The following is a 17,691-nucleotide window of genomic DNA, read 5'->3' as shown; positions in this document are numbered from 1 at the left end:
AGCCATGCGTGATATTCGAGGCTGCAGTGCCAAACTGCCTCTCGCACCCTCACACGTGTGTGTGTGTGAAAGCAAAGACAGACTCTGAACTAGTCTTGGTGTAATATAAGTAATGTTAAAAATAATTGGGGGTGGGGGGTGATCTCTGAATTTAAATGTGTGGGTTGATAGTCTGGATGAAGGTTATACAGTGTAGGTATCTGTACCGCTGTATAAACACAAACACCACAAAAGGCTGCAGTGTTTGCCTTTTTCATTTAGTCATTAACAGCAACACAGGTCACACATGCATTCTGTGTACAGTGAAAACAAGCCACAGGCACATGTCGCCTTGACTGAGGGAGAGAATGAAGTGCAAATGCTTTGAGGAAAGTGAGTGCAACTAAGACAGGGGTGAGTCCTACATGAATTAACAGCCTATTTCATCAATAAGGACTTTGAGCCAAAAACACGAAGCTTGCAGACTTCTTTTTTTTCCCTGGTAAACACACTGAGGAGAACATAACTCAGGGAATGAAAGTCGCAATAGTAGCATGGGGCTTATATGAGGAGCAACAAGTCTGAGTTACAACAGATATGGCGTCTGACATGAGGAAAGCCCTCACTGAGAATAAACAGATAAACAGTCTTTATAAGCACTCATCTTTTAGTTGATTTTAACACATTTTCACTTACGTTTCAGCATTTAATTTTGCTGCAACACTGAACGATCACTGGATTAGGAACACTTACCTTGTATTTACACTCATTTCCCATTTTATCAGCTCTACTGACTGTAGACCACAGACTGTACTCCATCTGTTTCTCTGCATACTTTCTTAACCCAATTTCACCCTGCTTCCCAATGGTCAGGATCCCTCACAGTGCAGGTATGATCTGGATGGTGGATTATTCTCAGCGCTCTAGCGACATTGATATGGTGGTGTGAGTGTGTGTTGTGCTGGTACGAATGGATCAGACACAGCAGTGCTGCTGGAGTTTTTAAACCCCTGCTGAACTCAGAACAGTCCACCAACCAAAAAATATCCAGCCTGCAGCGTCCTGTGTAGACGAATGAAGGACAGAGGAAGACCAACACATGAGCTACTGTCTCTGATTTGGACATCTGGATGTGGACCAATGGGGTTAGTGTGTCTAATAGAGTGGACAGTGGGTGGACACACTGTATAAAAACTCAAGCAGTGCTGCTGTGTCTGATCCACTCATACCAGTGCAACACTCTAGTGTTCATACAAGGTAGGTGGTCCTAATCCAGTGATCGTTCAGTGTATATGTTCTGTCTCTTTCTCTTAGTCATTGTCTCTCTGTCTTTCTTTGTCTACATATTTCAGTATGTAGAGCATTTGCTTACAAGACATTTTAAAATATCAAAGTCTAGTCTCCTGTCCTTTTTTCCTCTAACATCCTCTTTGTCATTTTCTCCATATTCCAGTCTTTCTTTTTCTGTTTGTCCATTTTTAAGGCTCTATGACTCTGTCAGTTCCCAGCTGCTCCCTCTCTCTCTTTTATTCCCTCTCCTCTCTAAGCCTCAGTGCTGTCTCATCCCTCTCTCTCCGCACCTATGGCTTTCCTTCCGTTTCTCAGACTTTCCGATTTTGTCTCTCACCATCTTTTCTCTTTCTGCCCTCCGCTTCCCCCTCTCACCCTTCCCTCCCGCTCTCTTTCTAAACCAAGTTCTAAGCCACCACGGAGGACTGAACTCTCTGGACGTGGCAGTGAGTCTCTGTCACACCCTCTTAACATGTCAATCACACTTCCTTCCCTCTAAAGCCAGCGCGAGGGCACGCATACATTATTTATGGGATCTGTCTTGTGTTTAAGCTTCTCGAAACTGTGCCGTGTTTGAGGTCATGAAGAACTGACGCCCTCCACAGCCACAAGAGACTTTGTGCATTAAGACGTCACCTCAAATCTCAAATGGCTGTAATCTATGAGCCAAATGAACCAAGATTTGCTCCACCCACAAATGCATTATTTGAGTGACAGCATCGTCAGGTTGGAGACTGCCACCTGGCTTAGTTTTCTACAGTCTACTCAAATCATTCTGTAGTTGCCTCATGCCTCATGTCTGAACTGGAAAATTTGTACTCACTTGTAAACAGTTTAAAATCCAATATTATGTGTACTACAGTTTAAAAAGAACAAAAGGTAGCATTATGTATCTTACAATTACAGCTACAATATCATTGAGATGCTCCACTGACCTGTAATAGGGAGAAATAAGCTTCTGCCATAGCTGCTCTGGGCTCATCACTGCAGAAACTGCACCATGTAATGTTTGGCGGAGGGGAACCTACCTCCCCGCCCCCTTCCACTTGAATTTAGGACAGTGCTGTAAATATAAATAACACTCTGCCAATATAAGGAGAGCCCATGAGCAAAAATACCATGTATTTTGTATATACCATGCAAAAGTTTCTCTAGGTGAGTCAGGACTCAAAATACAAATACTACTTAACTCTGAACTGACAACGCACAACTTGCAATCTCACCAAAAGTACACACCCACATACCACCAGGCTTTGTAAAAAATGGAAGTAAAGCATAGTTTGAGGATCTGGTTTTATGATGCAATACTAGTTATTAGCAGATTTTGTGCAATGTCATTTCATTGCACGTCAGTGGTAGCGTGCTTGTAGCTTGTATGTAGCATAACTGATATTTCAACTCCTAAATGACCTTTTAATTTAGTGGAATCAGAGACACTAAGTGGAAAAAGCCTGCAGGACTAAATGTTTAGACTTTTAAATCTGCTTCCGGAATCGCTCTCTCAGTCAGAACTCCACTTACTGGCACCGAGACTGGAGAACACAAGTGACGAAAGAATGCCTGCAGATTTCAGTTACATACAAATACACATATGTATACACACTGCCTGATCCTTCACCCTCCAGATCCCTCACTCTCTCCTGCTCACACACCACTCCTGTCTGCCAGGTAAAAAAAAACAAACAAACCCTGAGACAGCAAAGGCCAGGCTTTTGTAATGAAAGGTCAACACATGCCCTTTCTCAGAGAGAGAGAGAGAGAGAGAGAGAGAGAGGGAGAGGTGAAAGAGAGAGGGATGGAGGAATTGAGAGTGAAGAAAAGCAGAGAGACAGTTGTTGGGAGAGAGAGAGAGTGAAAGAGAGAGAGAGTGAAAGAGAGCAAGTGATGTGAAACAGACTTGGTGGAGGGGAAGATAGATGGTGAAATGAAGAAAGAGGGGAAGGATAACAATGACAGAGGATGTTTATTTATTTACCTGAAGTTCAATATCCTAAAGTTATCTTGCATTGCAACTGAATTCTATGAGAAAGTTAGAGAAAGAGAGAGAGAGAGAGAAAGAGAAAGAGAGAGAGAAAGAGAAAGAGAAAGAGAGAGACGGGGGGTGCTTTCTTTTGTTGTTTGTGTTTGAGTGATCCTACAGCTGCTATACCACATGAAGCCAGATGCAGTGAGGAACTGTATCTACGCGAACAGTTAGGGGGCACAACACACAACGCACACACACAGGCTATATTCGGTTAGATATTTACACCCACCTCCATCAGTCAACACAATCAATTATTAAGTTCTGGTGCACACACCCAGTACGGGCCACGAAAAGGGAAAAGTACCCCCACCCCTCCTTTTCCGCTCCCTCTTTTCTTTCTCTCCCTCTTTGTCTGTCATGTCTGTTGAATGATGGGTCAGTTCAGTGTGCGGTCAGGGAGAAGAGTGCCAGAGGCATCGTAATGAAGAGCGAAAAGTCTCGCCCTACTTCATACACCAGCACACACCAGCATATTTCCCCTGAACCATCATCTCTCGTACCCTCCACTGCTCACACAACACGTTCATTTATAGCAACAATGGCCTACAAAGGGGAGCAGATTGTTTTCCTGCACTCTGCTATGTTTCTAGTGTACCACTCCAGAGCTGTCAAACTCAGGTGAGTGAGATTTTAGGTTCGTCTGCTGCAGGGACTCAACAGAGAAAGCAGAGTGACGACGCGTCCTTTTTGTGCAGATCCTGGTGTGTGTTGCACAGGGCAAAATATCATATTACAGTTCTATTGCCATGTTTTGCAAAAGTGATATGCTTTACCACTGTCAGTGAAGAGACTTGTGATATTAATGACCCCATATTTAATATATTTCTACATAAAACAGAGAGAGAAAACAATTCCTGGAAGAGGAGGTGTCATATATTTAAAACATTAACACTGAGACACAATCAGAGTAGGGAGAGAACAAACAAAATACATTGTTGATGCATCGATGTTCTAACAACAAAATCTGTATGGAAAAAATACTTTTAAATAAAATAAAAAAAAATAAAAAATAAGCAAGGATCAAAATCAATTTGCAAACACATCTTGACATATATACATTGAATTTGTACATAATTAACTGCAATCCATTCATTTGTTCATTGTCTGTAAGTGATTATCCAGTCGCGGGGGGTCCGGAGCCTACCCGGAATCAATGGGCGCAAGGCAGGAACACTCTGGAGGGGGTGTCAGTCCTTCACAGGGCGACACACACACAAACACACACCTATGAACACTTTTGAGTCACCAATCCACCTACCAACGTGTGGTTTTGGACTGTGGGAGGAAACCAGAGCACCCGGAGGAAACCCATCCGGACACGGGGAGAACAGCAAATTCCTCACCGGAGTGGGACTTGAACCCACAACCTCCAAGTCCCTGGAGCTCTTTATAGGGTCAGAGGCTCATTAGAAAGTTGTATCATTCAGTGATGTGTGTTGCAAACTAATGTTGCAATAATGATTACCATACAATATACTGCCATAGGTCATACAGCCACAGTGCGAGGGTGAGAGGCTCCATGCATGTCCAGCTCTTTGGACTGTTCCAGTCAGCTAAAGCATTGTTGTCCTCTCTCTCTCCAACCCTCTCTCTTTCTGCTGCACTCTCTCCTCCTGGCACACAAGAGAAATGGGGCAGACAGACCGTTGTGCTGTGCTCCACTCCACTCTTCTCTGCTCTGTCCGTCTGGAGCTTTGAAGTCCTTTGGTTATCAGCCAAGCGTGTCACGCTACCTGCAACCATCTGTGAAGGGCCCAACTCTCAGCCTGGTTGACCGAGAGGAAAAGAACCCCCCCCACACCCTGCGGATACTGTTTGTGTGGAGAGAGCTTTACCTTCAGCACTGTCTGCTGCTCACACTCACACACACACAAACAAACAACCAACCTAGTGCGTATACATCACAGGGCCAAGGGAAGAGGAGCTTTGACATCCTTTGGAATAAAATAAATTTGGTGACTGGAAAGGAATAAGCCTTGACCAATTTATACCACTCTTCTTTAAGCTACTGGTGCATGCTGAACTAATTAGTGTAAGAGGAAATTAGGTTAGATGAAGTGAAATGAGTCCAGGCAAACATTTCCACAAACCTTGAGTGAAATATTAGAATTATATATAGCCTAATTCCACATTACAAAAATAAATCCTGGTGCTTCACCATGTCTAAGGCAGAGCTGGCTGATACTAATATTGGCTGATGCTCTTTGTGATTTTAACTTTATGATCATGTAACAATGATTGGGAGAACCTTAAGATGGCTTTGCTAAATGGTCATTCCGTATTTAAGGATATGAAAGCAACAGAGCCTAAACCATTAAATGAACAGAAAGCACTGTCCCAATTATTACTGAGAAAACAAGTCAAATTCATCTACACCTGTTTGTTTCAGAACAGAACAAGATCTCATAACACAAACATTCTAATACGAGAACTGCGTGTTTTATTACAAAGAGAATGATCAGACAATCTGCCGGTAAAGATAAGTTTAACTACAATTATATGAGGATCCAATTCAAATCTAAATTACAAACCTATAATTGTATCCACAGTGTTTCCCTAAAAACATACTCCCAAGCAAAGAACCGTTATTTTATTTTTATAGTGCAGGAGTCCCATTTTTAAAGTCTACCTACATTATCACATTCTCCATCTCTGCAGCATGCTCTTTTCATCTTTTCTGCTGATATACACACTCTTACACTCCGTATATCCTCCACACTGCTCTCCCACTCAGAGGGGTGTCTCCTTCATAGTGTGAACAGTTATCCCATTGAGCAGGCAAAAGAGATGTGTTTTAAAAGGCCGTCTTTTCCTTCCCCCGAGGCTTTAACTGAACTTTCGGGTTTAAGTACATCTTTCAGTGCAGTAATAGGTGAAAGTGAAAGATATTCCAGCGCAGCCCGTATTTGAGATTAATCTGACACGTCGTAGTCTTAATATTAAATTATGCCCTGATAAAGCAACATGGCTGTTCTGATGGTGCCTGGCCAAATGGCTTAAGCCAGAGGGATGTTGTGTAAAACAATAGGATTTAGGGCATGGACAAAGCGCTCCCAACAAGCTGGCATGGTATGGAGCTAAGAGGGGGAGGATGCACTGAAGAGCCTCGTGAGCCAGTCCAGCCATCATTTCCATCCCATCGTCTGCACACATACGCACATGCGCCTGCACACACACACACACACACACATATACGCGCAAGCCATCCCCAGGCACAAAATCTGCACATCAAGCTGTCTGTAAGCAAATGGGCAAAATCTTTGCTGATCAGCCACATTAGCGCTCATAAGCATGCAGCTGAGGAACAGAGTGCACTCCAAAGCAAAAAAACAACTTTCCTGTAATGTTGCTATCCTACACAAATGTAATTACATAGTTCCTTGTGTAATGGCACAGTAGGATATCAAATGGATTACACATACATATACAATACATTATAATTTAGTGCAATCATGACTGTTTAGATCGGTTCAAATGTTTTAAGTCGCAGCTGCCAGAAACAAAACCTTTAACCTTTTTTCTAAACTTTGAATATAATTTAATGGATAATCCATTAATTAATCCTACTTTTCTCAAATTGTTTTTCAAAAACAGCTGTCTTATCGAGATTTGTTTGGGCAGCAACACTTTTTTATTCATATTCTCTAAGCACTTCATCCTGTAAAGAATCAAGGTGGGTGTGAAGCCTGCCGGGAGTCTTTGGATGCAAAGCAATAATACACCCTGGACAGGGCACCAGCCCATCACATGGCATGACACAGTCAATCACGCCTATGGACAATATTGAATAGCCAATCCACCTACCAGCGTGTGTTTTTTTGACTGTAGGAAGAAACCGGAGCACCTGGAGGAAACCCACCAAAATTTTCGCAAACTGTGACCTGAGACGTGGATTGAACCCACAACCCCTGGGAGCCCACGACCGCGGAGCTGCGTGACACTTACACTGCCATCACTGTTACGCGCTGCACAAGGTCTCAACTGAACCCGTTTGAGTAGTTTGGAATTTAGCACATAAAACCAATGTTGACTTTAGAGTTAGAAAACATCAGCCTTGACATTACAGACATGTCATGGAAAATGAGAAAAGTAGTTGATAAGTTTTATCTACTTAACTACTATGGAATAAGGACATCAATTCTGTTATACAGAGTTTGAGGAAGGAATGTCTAGACTAGCCAAAGTTTTTAAGGGGATAATCCAAGTATTTTACAACAGGAGCTACAGATGTGGAAAAAGAACAGGGGCATTCCTCGGAGCATCTCAATGCCGAGCATTTTACTACCATTAACAGCGACCCTTTTGTACGAAGCAGGGATTGTGTGTTGCACCGTGCTGTTTACATTCCATCAGTCAGTGGCTCCTGATATGAGTCCTGGTGGCAGTAACTATAGGTGTGAAGGCAGAATGAATGGTGCCCTTCATGAAGAAGTAATTGCCATGTGATTATAGCCCAACAAATCCGGCTGCAGCAAAGCCCCCTTTCATTTCCCCCGGCTGGTCGGAACAATGCGGCGGAGAGAGACCCCAGCATGAACCCATCCTCTCATATCTGATCAAAGAGAACATGCCAGTGCGGACCCCCACCCTGGACTGAAAAAAAGCACAACTGCCAGACCTGGAGGAATTACCTTAAAAAAAAGAGCCGTTTGTGGTCGTCTTAAAAGAAGGCTTTCATGCTTGCTTTACCTTTCCTCATCTTTCTTAGCAGCACTCAGTTCTGTGTTCTCAGAGCCACACTTGCCCACTTCTCTAAAAAACACTTCATATGTAGCCCAGTCTGGCTACATAACTTTTTAATACAAGACCACAGGACAGAGCAGTGGTCAACAACTATGCTCCTGGGCACCTATCGCCCTGCAGAGTTTAACTTTAACTAGGTGTGAAATAACATGCATGATTTTTAGTATTTCAGGTTTTATAAATGCTTTGATCCTATAGAGCGCTTGTTTTTATTATTATGAGCTTTCCGTTAGAACTGTTTTATTTGTTCAGGCATGAGGCAGCGTCTGTTCAGCGTGTGCAGAAGGCATGGTATGAATTCATTGTGCATTCTCCAGAACATCTCCTGATCTATTCAGACATGGGCTCACACGAATATTACCTAGACTTTGTACAAGGGGCTGGCGGGATAAATCCCGCGTAACGTCCGCTTCAACTATTCCAGACGTTCCAATTCACACACCCTGCACTCTGAAATGTTCTGGGTTACCGAGCCCGTGTGAAAGGGGCTTAATGTAGAGGTTATGTAGTTATGACAAACTCAACTGAAGCCTGAGCCCACATAAAGGCCCCAAGTGTTTAAGAGGTTAATCCAGCACCGCTGATCCAGCTAATTGTTATCTACAGGTATCCCTCATAAGCTGGATCAGGTAAGATCTGGGTTGAAGGCTCATGTCCAGGAAAAGGACTGCTGACCAGTGGATACATAACACTTTTACAATGACAGAGGAGTGTGTAGTGTGTAGAGTAGTGTGTAAAGTGCCAGGAACCCCAAAAACCTGCTTGGAACCATCAGCTCAGGCTTGTTATTTATTCATGCATTATTAATAATGGAGCTAACATGAAAGTTATGTAAAATGTAAACTCTGACAAAACAGACCATTAAGGGTTTAAGGGTTAAAAGAAAAAAAAGGAAAACACACAGAAAGAAAGCTTGAGGCCGGCCGGATCCTTTTGTCTTTCTGCATGACTGCAGAGCAATGCTGAACTGTGCTGCACCAGGGGTGTCTGCCTTGCCTGCAAAAAAATAAAGTGCACAAGGTGGGATGTGCTAGGTATGACTCAAAGGTCGGTGTGGGCAAATATTTGTCAGTTAATCTGCAAACAGGTTTCTGTTTTCCTAATCTGGATTACGGTCTATAATACATCCCTCAATTACTAACTAGAACAAGCCATGTGAATTGGAGTTATAATATGATGGCTTGCTGCAGTGTACAGCACTGTTTTTAATTAGAAATGTAGTACAAAACAATACAGCATCTACCGTGCCACTCACATTCATGCAAATGCGTCTCATGGCCTGCAGGCCTTTTGCTGAGCGACATCCTGTTATGGAAGACAGTGGTATTCAGAGGTGTGGGCTAAAAGTCTGCTCTCCCCCTGGCTTCTGGGGGACTGTCGGTAAGATACAGCCCCCCATCTGCTCGCCACAGCACACACACACACACACACACCTGTGAGCCATTTCCCCTTAAACATCTGAAGGCTCAGATATCCTTCAGCCTTCAAAGGGGCATAAAGTGAGATGTGGACAGCCTAATCACACTCGCTGCAGCCATAGCGCCCATTTACTACAGCAAAAATGCCTTTAAGGAGTTCTGCAAAGATCACTCGCTGATGTTCATTAAGCTCCAGCACTTCAAAAAAAAAAAAGAAAAAAAGAAAAAGAAAAAATGATAAAGGCAGTCATGCTCTATTAGATATGTAAGCAGATATAAAGAATGGTCTATGCTGCAGAAGCTACTGTGTTTTCCTACAGTCTTAAGACAGTGTTTCCTCACAGGCAGGATGGAAAGGCTACAAATTCATGATAACAACCTCAAAACCTCCGGGATTTTCCTGCTCTTCTCCAACAAAGGGTAACTCAAGCGAAGGCCTTGGACGTGCCTCGAGTGTCAGTTGATGTCAGCTGAGGTGATTTCATTTGAAAGGCCCAAAACAACAGCCCAAGACAGCTGAGAGGGGGTTTCCGAAGTCTGTGACAAGAAAGATTACCAAAGAGAACAGGAGTGAAGCCAAAAGCAAGGCCGAGCTGAGGGGAACAGAGTATTTCTAAAACAGTCCTTGTATAATGCTCAATTATTAGAACAGAATGAACCAACCGCCCTGTCGTAATCCACACACCACTGCAAACCACACATCACAAAGTACAAAGACCCTTTTGGTTGAAAACAACCCAGAAAAAACAAAGCACTGAATTTACTTCAGTCACATATATATCTTTTCCACATGAATTAAATATACGACAGCAACACAGTTAGAGCCGAATATATGTAACACGAAACACTTTTGTTGTCTTTTCAGCTCGTGTTGATGCAACATATATTATTCATGGTGAAATGATGTTGGTATCAAATCAATTCAATGAATCAGTTTTTCAGAGAACCACAGACCAATAGCATATCTCACTGTTCCCTATACACTCTACCGGAAACTGAGGATCACTACATATAACAGTATTACAGGGACCTCAAACTGTTGTTTTATACTGTTTTAACTTGGATTTGTTCATTTGTTCACATTGATAAGTATGTGACATGGTGCATTATTAATGTTCATAGTAACTTCTCTTGTCAGACGCCCTTGCCACATTGAGCCTAAGGACACCATGACCGATGTCAGTTGTGGGCCAGAGGGGAGTAAACTCCCCAGTATTGGGCTGTGGGGGAGTGCAACTGTGCACTCAGAAGAGATCAATGACCTCACTAATACTTATGAGGCTGAATGCAATCAAATTCTCATAGCTATGTTCCAATATTTGAAACACTTTCAAGAAGGTTCCAGAGGCAGTTGATCAACCACAGGGCCACTAACCCCTTATCAAGTCCCCTTGATTTCAGAAGAAACTTCAGGCAAATGTATAGACCTTTAAAGGCAGTTTTGGACATAGTTCTTTCTGCCCACTACAAAAAGCTCAATGCTTTGCATTCAGTTGTCAGACCTGCTGACATCTACATTTTCTACAGTTTAAGACAAGTGATCCTGATCCTGCTCCTAAAACACATACATCAACATGCCAGTATGGGTTATGAGGTCATGCTCCTGGGCTACTAAGGCCCATGATTACTGGTCTGACTGCTCTACAGGAGCCACAACACTGGATTCTCCACCACAAATCTCAACACAAACCTCTATGCTGAAGATAGATGACAAGGCATTTAAACTATAGACAAGCACAAAAAAACACCTACATCGGTGGTCTTTAATTTAAAACCAAGGCCATTTAGCAACAGCTGTCTTAAAAAAGACAAAAGCGGAGAAACTAAATAAATCTAACACTAGGCACAAATGAGCAGACCCTTCTGGAAACAAACAATCTATGTTTGAAAAAGCACTACAAACAACCCAAAACTAAATACTACATATTACTTTAGGCTGCCTGACAACCATTTATATACAAATACGACAAAAGCCAGAAACGTTGCTTCACTTTTAATTAAGGCAGCAAAGTCTTATCCCACGTGTTAACAAAAGTACACAGAGAGTTTTAAAGTCCTGTTTAGTGGTCTTTACATGTGAGATGCATATTTACAACAAGTTTTATTGGCAAGAATGTCATTGTAGCTCACATTCAATAGGTTTTCATGCTACATTCAATGTAATGTGGCACATGCTGAATAAGTTGAACAGGCACATAATAAATCAATTACCATCCCAAAACCAATATTAACTCATGATCAGAAGAGTTTGGCATAACATTTAGCTCACCATAAGTGTAGTTTGTAATAAGCTTCAGTTCACCATCTGTTTACCTCATAACCTACTACAGCATACAGGGAGATCTCAAGAACACTAAATATCAATACAAGTTTTACAAGGCATTTATCCCAACAGTAGACAAGGCAAAGCTTTATGTCCCTATTTATAGTATTACCAGAAAAATATACTGAAGCATTGTGTCAAAACAGAAACTAAACACACTCATCACTGAGTGTCACTTTTAAACTGAAGGGTTCCAATTATAGATAATACAAATCGTAAAAACATAATTAAGCTCATTATATAAAATTAAATTTAAAGACTTGCACCTATCCCCATGACTTGTTTGTTCAGAGAACTGGTAAAACTGAGTTCCACTCCCTGTGTTCCCGCAATGAAGAACCATTCTGCCATTTCATCTAATTACCTGTAAGTGAGGTGTCTAATTTCAGTTTAAGTCCTCTTTTACTTTCAGCCAACTTTACCACCCAGGCAGTTCCTGCAGCTGAACCCTGCTCATCATTTCTTATGTAAAATGAGTCCAGTGGGTTTTACTTATGACTCCACTGTTCTCTCTCTCTCTCTCTTTCTCTCTCTCTCTCTCTCCCCACTGTAGGCTCACTTGTTCGCTGATAGCTGTGATGCATGTCAGAGGGTGATGGCCTGCAAGACCTTTATTGTTTTCTGATTCGAAGCAGTGACTTCTAATCAGTCTATCATTCTATTGCATCAGGCTTCGGCGTCCAACACGCCGGCACCCTACAGCGCAGATGTGCTTTAATTATACATCAGTGCCATGAAAGGCAAGCTGAGTGCAAGCGATGGAGATGATTTCTCTGGGTTTGAAGGATTTGAATGGAGACATGAGGACATGGGTGAAACGTTCCTGATGAGAGATAAAGGAATATAAAAGGGAAAGGGCAGAAAACTGGAGAGCTCTCCTGGGTCTTCTGGGTCTTCCAGGTCTCTTCTGTTCGTCACCAGCAGAGGGAGTGAGGGGAATCAATTAAGCTTCCCATCTTTAACTGACAACAAAAAATATCAACACTTAGGGGCAATTCCAGGGTATTTACGTAAAGATTACAGGTCTTATATATTCGTTTATTTGTGCTTATATTTCCTCTTTCTCTGGGAAGTGTGTTTGACTGTATTCACTGTCTGAGAAAGACAAAAAAGCTTTGTAATATGTGGCTGCTAAATCCAAGTTTACTTTAGGTTATCTTAAAATCTCTGTATACGTTTTCTAAACGAGTCTGAAACAACCTTACATTTACCTTAAGCTACCTCAGTGGTCCGGATTGTGTTAAAAGAGCGGGTTTATGAATTATGCCTCAGTATGTACGAACAGCTCAGCCCTATTGGATCAATAGCGCACAGAGAGAGCCACGGAACCCATGCATTTAACTAATAAAGGGGTAGAGCAGAGCCCTGAGCCGCTTAAACACTGTGTAGCCTTTGCCTGGGATTAGTCACCCAGATCCCGGCGCTGCAGTAGGACACTGGCTGCACATGAAGCCACTTAACAATTCTGACCTGACGCAGAAAACCCCACACATATGTATGAATAAACTCAAGTCATTTCTGAAACGTCTAGAAACGAAGAAACCTCGTTCCTGTAAGACACAGTCCGCTGTGGGCTTCATTTATCGACTGAAGCAGCTCCACTTACGGCACTCTCTCGCCAGTTTATCTCCCGTCTGACTTTACCTCAGATACCCAAATATACTTCGCGTATTCAAAAACAACAACAACAGCAACAGAAAATAAGAAACGCAAACAGTACCTTAGTGGATTTAAAAGCTAACTGCAATTCGCCATAAACCAAACAACTGACAAATCCAACCGTCCACAAAAAAGGGCCAGCTTTCAACATCAGTATCCGCGAAACCTGATCAGTCTGTCCGTCTCCGCCAAAGGAGAAACCCGTTAAGAAGAAACCCCCGAATTCCCCTTCTTCTGCTTCAAGTGCATTAACAGTTCAGAGCTCCAAATGATAGGCATATGTCTTCCCCTTAGACTCTCACTCCACCGAAAACATTCCTTACCTTCGTATACAGGGGCCATCGGTGCAAGGGCTTCTGTTATTCATCGCAAAATATGAAGAGATGTTTCAGTTCAGAACTCAATAAAAACCTGCCATCTTGCGCCGCGGACAGAATCGCCGCTGTCTCCTGCATTCCGAGCCCAGTTCATCGGGGAGAAGAGAACAAGAGCAGAGAATAATCACATCCACAGCCGCAGCTTCAGCGCCGCTCCACGGAGCAATTCACAGCCGTGGTCTCAACTCTCTGCATCCGTCACCCTTAACGCTAACGGACCGGGACCTGGACCGGGACCGGGAGCACTTCTCCGGCTCAGACTCGGAGCCCAGCAGCAGCTCGCTCTCAGTCCACCGTGAGCATGACTCCGTCTCTGTGAGTGTGCGTGCGTGAGTGAGCGTGTGTGTGTGTGTGTGTGTGTGTCTGAGAGAGAGAGAGAGAGAGAGAGAGAGAGGAGCGGCTGCAAAGTTGCAATGGTGAGAGCAGAGCGAGTTTAGCCTAGCCTCCCAGCTAATCAAATGACTATCTCATCGATCGCAGACAACCACGGTCCCCCATTAAAAACACATTCAATAAATTTAAATTACATCAAAAATAAAATACAAATTATTTTTCATATAATGTAATATACATCTTGCATAACATTCGTAATATATTTGATATTATCATTATTGTAATTATTGCTTGAAATATAATCTCTCTCTCTCTCTCTCTCTCTCTCTTATATATATATATATATATGCGACTAATTTAATGTGGTACAGTGGAAGTGAAGTGCTACAATTTGTCCGTGTTTTTAATAGAGCACTGTGCTTGAAGTTATCTGGAATGACCCAGAATCTTCTGAAGAAATCCCTAGAATCAGTAAAGCTTGTAGTCAATGTATAATTGCATATTTAGTTATGCCTATTTATATTTGTGTAATTGTTACAATAATACTGCTAGTTGTTTGTTGTCCTCCTTACACTCCAGGATTAATGTGACCGCCAATCCTTTATACATGTCAATTGCACAAAAGTCTTACTTATTACTGTGCTCCCTGTTACAGAAGAGTACACTGTATATTGTCTATATTTTGTACATATTAAAATAATGTTGTGCAGCTGTAGATATAAATTACCTTTAAAAAATAACTTTGTGCCATAAATAATTTCGAGGGAAAATTTCCAGGTGCTTTTTTTCAACTCCAGAAATGTCGTGCTTGGATAATTCTGGGCTCTGTAGCGCATGTCTGATTGAGCTCGTCCAATCAGTGCGCCGGATTCTCTCAGAGTGAAGTGGGACGGAGTCGGATTACTGACACAGACAGGAGTAATCCGTCATTTACCACCAAAAAATCTACAGCGCGATTCCACCTTAAATGAAACATTACAATGTGTTCTTATAAAAAATAACACAGATCTATAGTTTACATATGAACTATACACGACAGAGATTTTATTCAACACAAGTAAATATGGGAATTGCTAAACAAACTGAAATGTAATCTAATTTAAAATGTAAACATGTAAACAAATGGCTTTATGTGGAGTTTCTATCCAGAAGCGCTGCTGTATCTTACCCACTGGTACAAGCACAACACACACTAACACACCTGGCAGTGTCATACCTGCTCTGTGGTGGTCCTGCTGGGGGTCCTGACTATTGAAGAGCAGAGTGAAGTATGCCGAAAAGGTGGAATACAGTCTGTGAAAGCACTGTATATATTGGTGCTGGTAAAATGGACAGTGAGTGTTGATGCCAGGTATATATTAATCCAGTGATCATTTAGTATGTTTGAATACATATTATTAAAATGTCTAAAATTAGGTACAACCCTAGGATCATTATGGAAAACCCAATGATAAAATATTAAGCAGGTAAACCCATAAATTAAAGGGCAATAGTGGCATTTGCATTTTAAAATTCTGTAGAGAGCTGGGCTGGGGGCTTTTCCATGCCTTTGTAAAGCTTTTCTTAATTGTCTGTTCAATTAAAGAGTATTCAAAATACACACTTTTTTCCACATTTGTTGCAAATAAGCAGCAAAAGTAGACATGTATAATCCTTAAAATGATGGAAAACACAAATTTATTAACCAGTGAATTTTAACAGTGTACAAGAATATTGGCCCACTAGCAAGCATCAGGTAATAAACGTTAATAAACTAATAATAAGTCATAAGCTCTTCACAGGCTGTTTATTGTAAATTAAGTTTTATATAATCCTTTACTGTAAATAGCACATCCATATATTTGGCATGAAAAAAGAAAAAAAGAACAAGCTTGATTTCAGACATTTTATTTCTCTCTCTCTCTCTCTCTCTCTCTCTCTCTGGTCCCAGTACGCGTTGAAATGTAGTTCAATTGTAACTCGTTAAAACTACATTTCCCATGAACACGTCACTGTCAACAAAAAGAGCCGTGAGCTCGCAGGGAAAGAGGTAGGTGCTAAGTGATGTAAAGTTTCTATAGCAATATCCGTTGCTGTTTACACAGAGAAAATGTAAGAGCTCGGTCTTCGTTTGTGGGCTCGGACTGGGCGGAGGGCAGGATCATTTAACGAATTTAACCTGTTTGTCCTAGCTGTTACATAAACTGGTTTCTGGATGCACTGAATGTGTCTGTTGCTCGTGAGTACCGCGAGACTCTGAGTTTAAGGTAGTATATATACAAAAGCTAAGGTACTGAATTAATTTTAATGTAGTTTTAGACCTAACTTACTCTTAACCTGTAAAATATCTCCAATTGATAACGCGAGTTGTAGAGATATGAGAGCTTGATCCTGCGGTTCAGTCGGCATAAAGGGGGATTCCACCCATATTCAAAATATATGCATAATTCAGTATCTTAGATGTAATGTAAATGAACAAATTCTGGTTTTAATGCGAGGTGATAGCTACTTTGTTTGTTTGCAGTAGCTTACAGACTCATTTACAATATAGGCGAAAGTAACCAGATATTGCAATATCTATAATACAAATCTAGCCATTTATTTGGGCGCTATTCTTCCAAAAAGTAGTAAACATACTGGCTTCTGGGCTTTATATGTTTAGTTGAATATACCCCCAAGTGAAAATCAAGTTTTCTTTATCTTGTTATCTTGTATCAAAAAACCAAAGCAGTTTATTCCATGACCGAACATTTCTGCTTTGAAACCACAGTGTTCTTACCTCAAACAGTTGGATTCAGACAGCCAGGGTTTCTTAAGTCCCAAACCTATATGTAACCAATCCTGTCAATTAACCTGGTGGTGAAACTTAGTTGCAGGCTTGTGGCAGAGAGGCTGGTGGAGATAGAAGCTAAGAGACTAATGGTATTTTCACAGATTTGTGCATATTATATGAAGGAAAACATGCAACATTTAAGCCAATTTTAAGGCGTTAGTAACTTCTAAATAACTTTTACATATGTCAGGTGTGAGGCATATGTAAGGCAGTAAGCAGAGTGGCAAAGTGAGTAATGGCAAACCTGAGAAACCTAATGTTGCTTACAATTAAATTAGCATTTATCTAAAAACCTATAGATTAGAATGACCTACGGTACCGGAACATCAACCACATTCACCCTGATATCCAAATACTAAGGGTGTAAGGTTCAGACCAAAAAAAGAAATTTATACACAGTTTCATTTTAATCCTGGTTTGGTTAGGGTTCACATCAACAAATTTATAATCCTACCAAAATAAGTTAAAAAAAAAGTTAAATATGATGCATTTATGATGCACATTTTCAAGCCAGTGTTCAGCACAATGCATTACTTATCAGGGCTGTATATAACTGGCTGTAATATTGCCAGCTGGAGACACAGCAAAAGTTGGTAACATGGATTTAAGAGTTAAACCAATGTTAAACCTGCTCATTATTTGCATTCAAAGCTTTCTGATCTCTGACAGTGTAGTTAGTATCATATATTGTGACATCATGTCCTGTGTCTGATTCATTTAGAGATGCCTTT

General features: G+C 41.4%; 2 protein-coding genes across 9 annotated transcripts in view; one reads left to right on the top strand and one right to left on the bottom strand.

Moving 5' to 3' along the window:
• Positions 1–14,128, bottom strand: part of hipk2 (homeodomain interacting protein kinase 2) — a 117,357-nt gene extending 103,229 nt beyond the window's left edge. For all 4 annotated transcript variants that reach the window (XM_066684794.1, XM_066684795.1, XM_066684796.1 and 1 more), the window contains exon 1: positions 13,762–14,128. In XM_066684794.1, the coding sequence (XP_066540891.1) occupies positions 13,762–13,780 (19 nt within the window). In that variant the 5' untranslated portion in view covers positions 13,781–14,128. The remainder of the gene's footprint in view (positions 1–13,761) is intronic.
• Positions 14,129–16,151: 2,023 nt separating this feature from the next.
• The window catches only part of tbxas1 (thromboxane A synthase 1 (platelet)), an 85,037-nt gene continuing 83,497 nt past the window's right edge, over positions 16,152–17,691 (top strand). For 2 of the 5 annotated variants that reach the window (XM_066684827.1, XM_066684825.1), the window contains exon 1: positions 16,275–16,394. Coding sequence is in view for 1 of the 5 variants with exons in the window: in XM_066684823.1 (XP_066540920.1) it covers positions 16,352–16,366 (15 nt within the window). In the remaining 4 variants the exon portion in view is untranslated. The other 3 variants (XM_066684824.1, XM_066684826.1, XM_066684823.1) reach the window with 3 other exon arrangements.

The sequence above is a fragment of the Hoplias malabaricus genome, chromosome 11 (assembly GCF_029633855.1).
Source record: "Hoplias malabaricus isolate fHopMal1 chromosome 11, fHopMal1.hap1, whole genome shotgun sequence".
Taxonomy (NCBI): Eukaryota; Metazoa; Chordata; class Actinopteri; order Characiformes; family Erythrinidae; genus Hoplias; species Hoplias malabaricus.
Note: the sequence above shows the minus strand (reverse complement) of the source record. Positions and strands in the feature narration are given on the sequence as shown.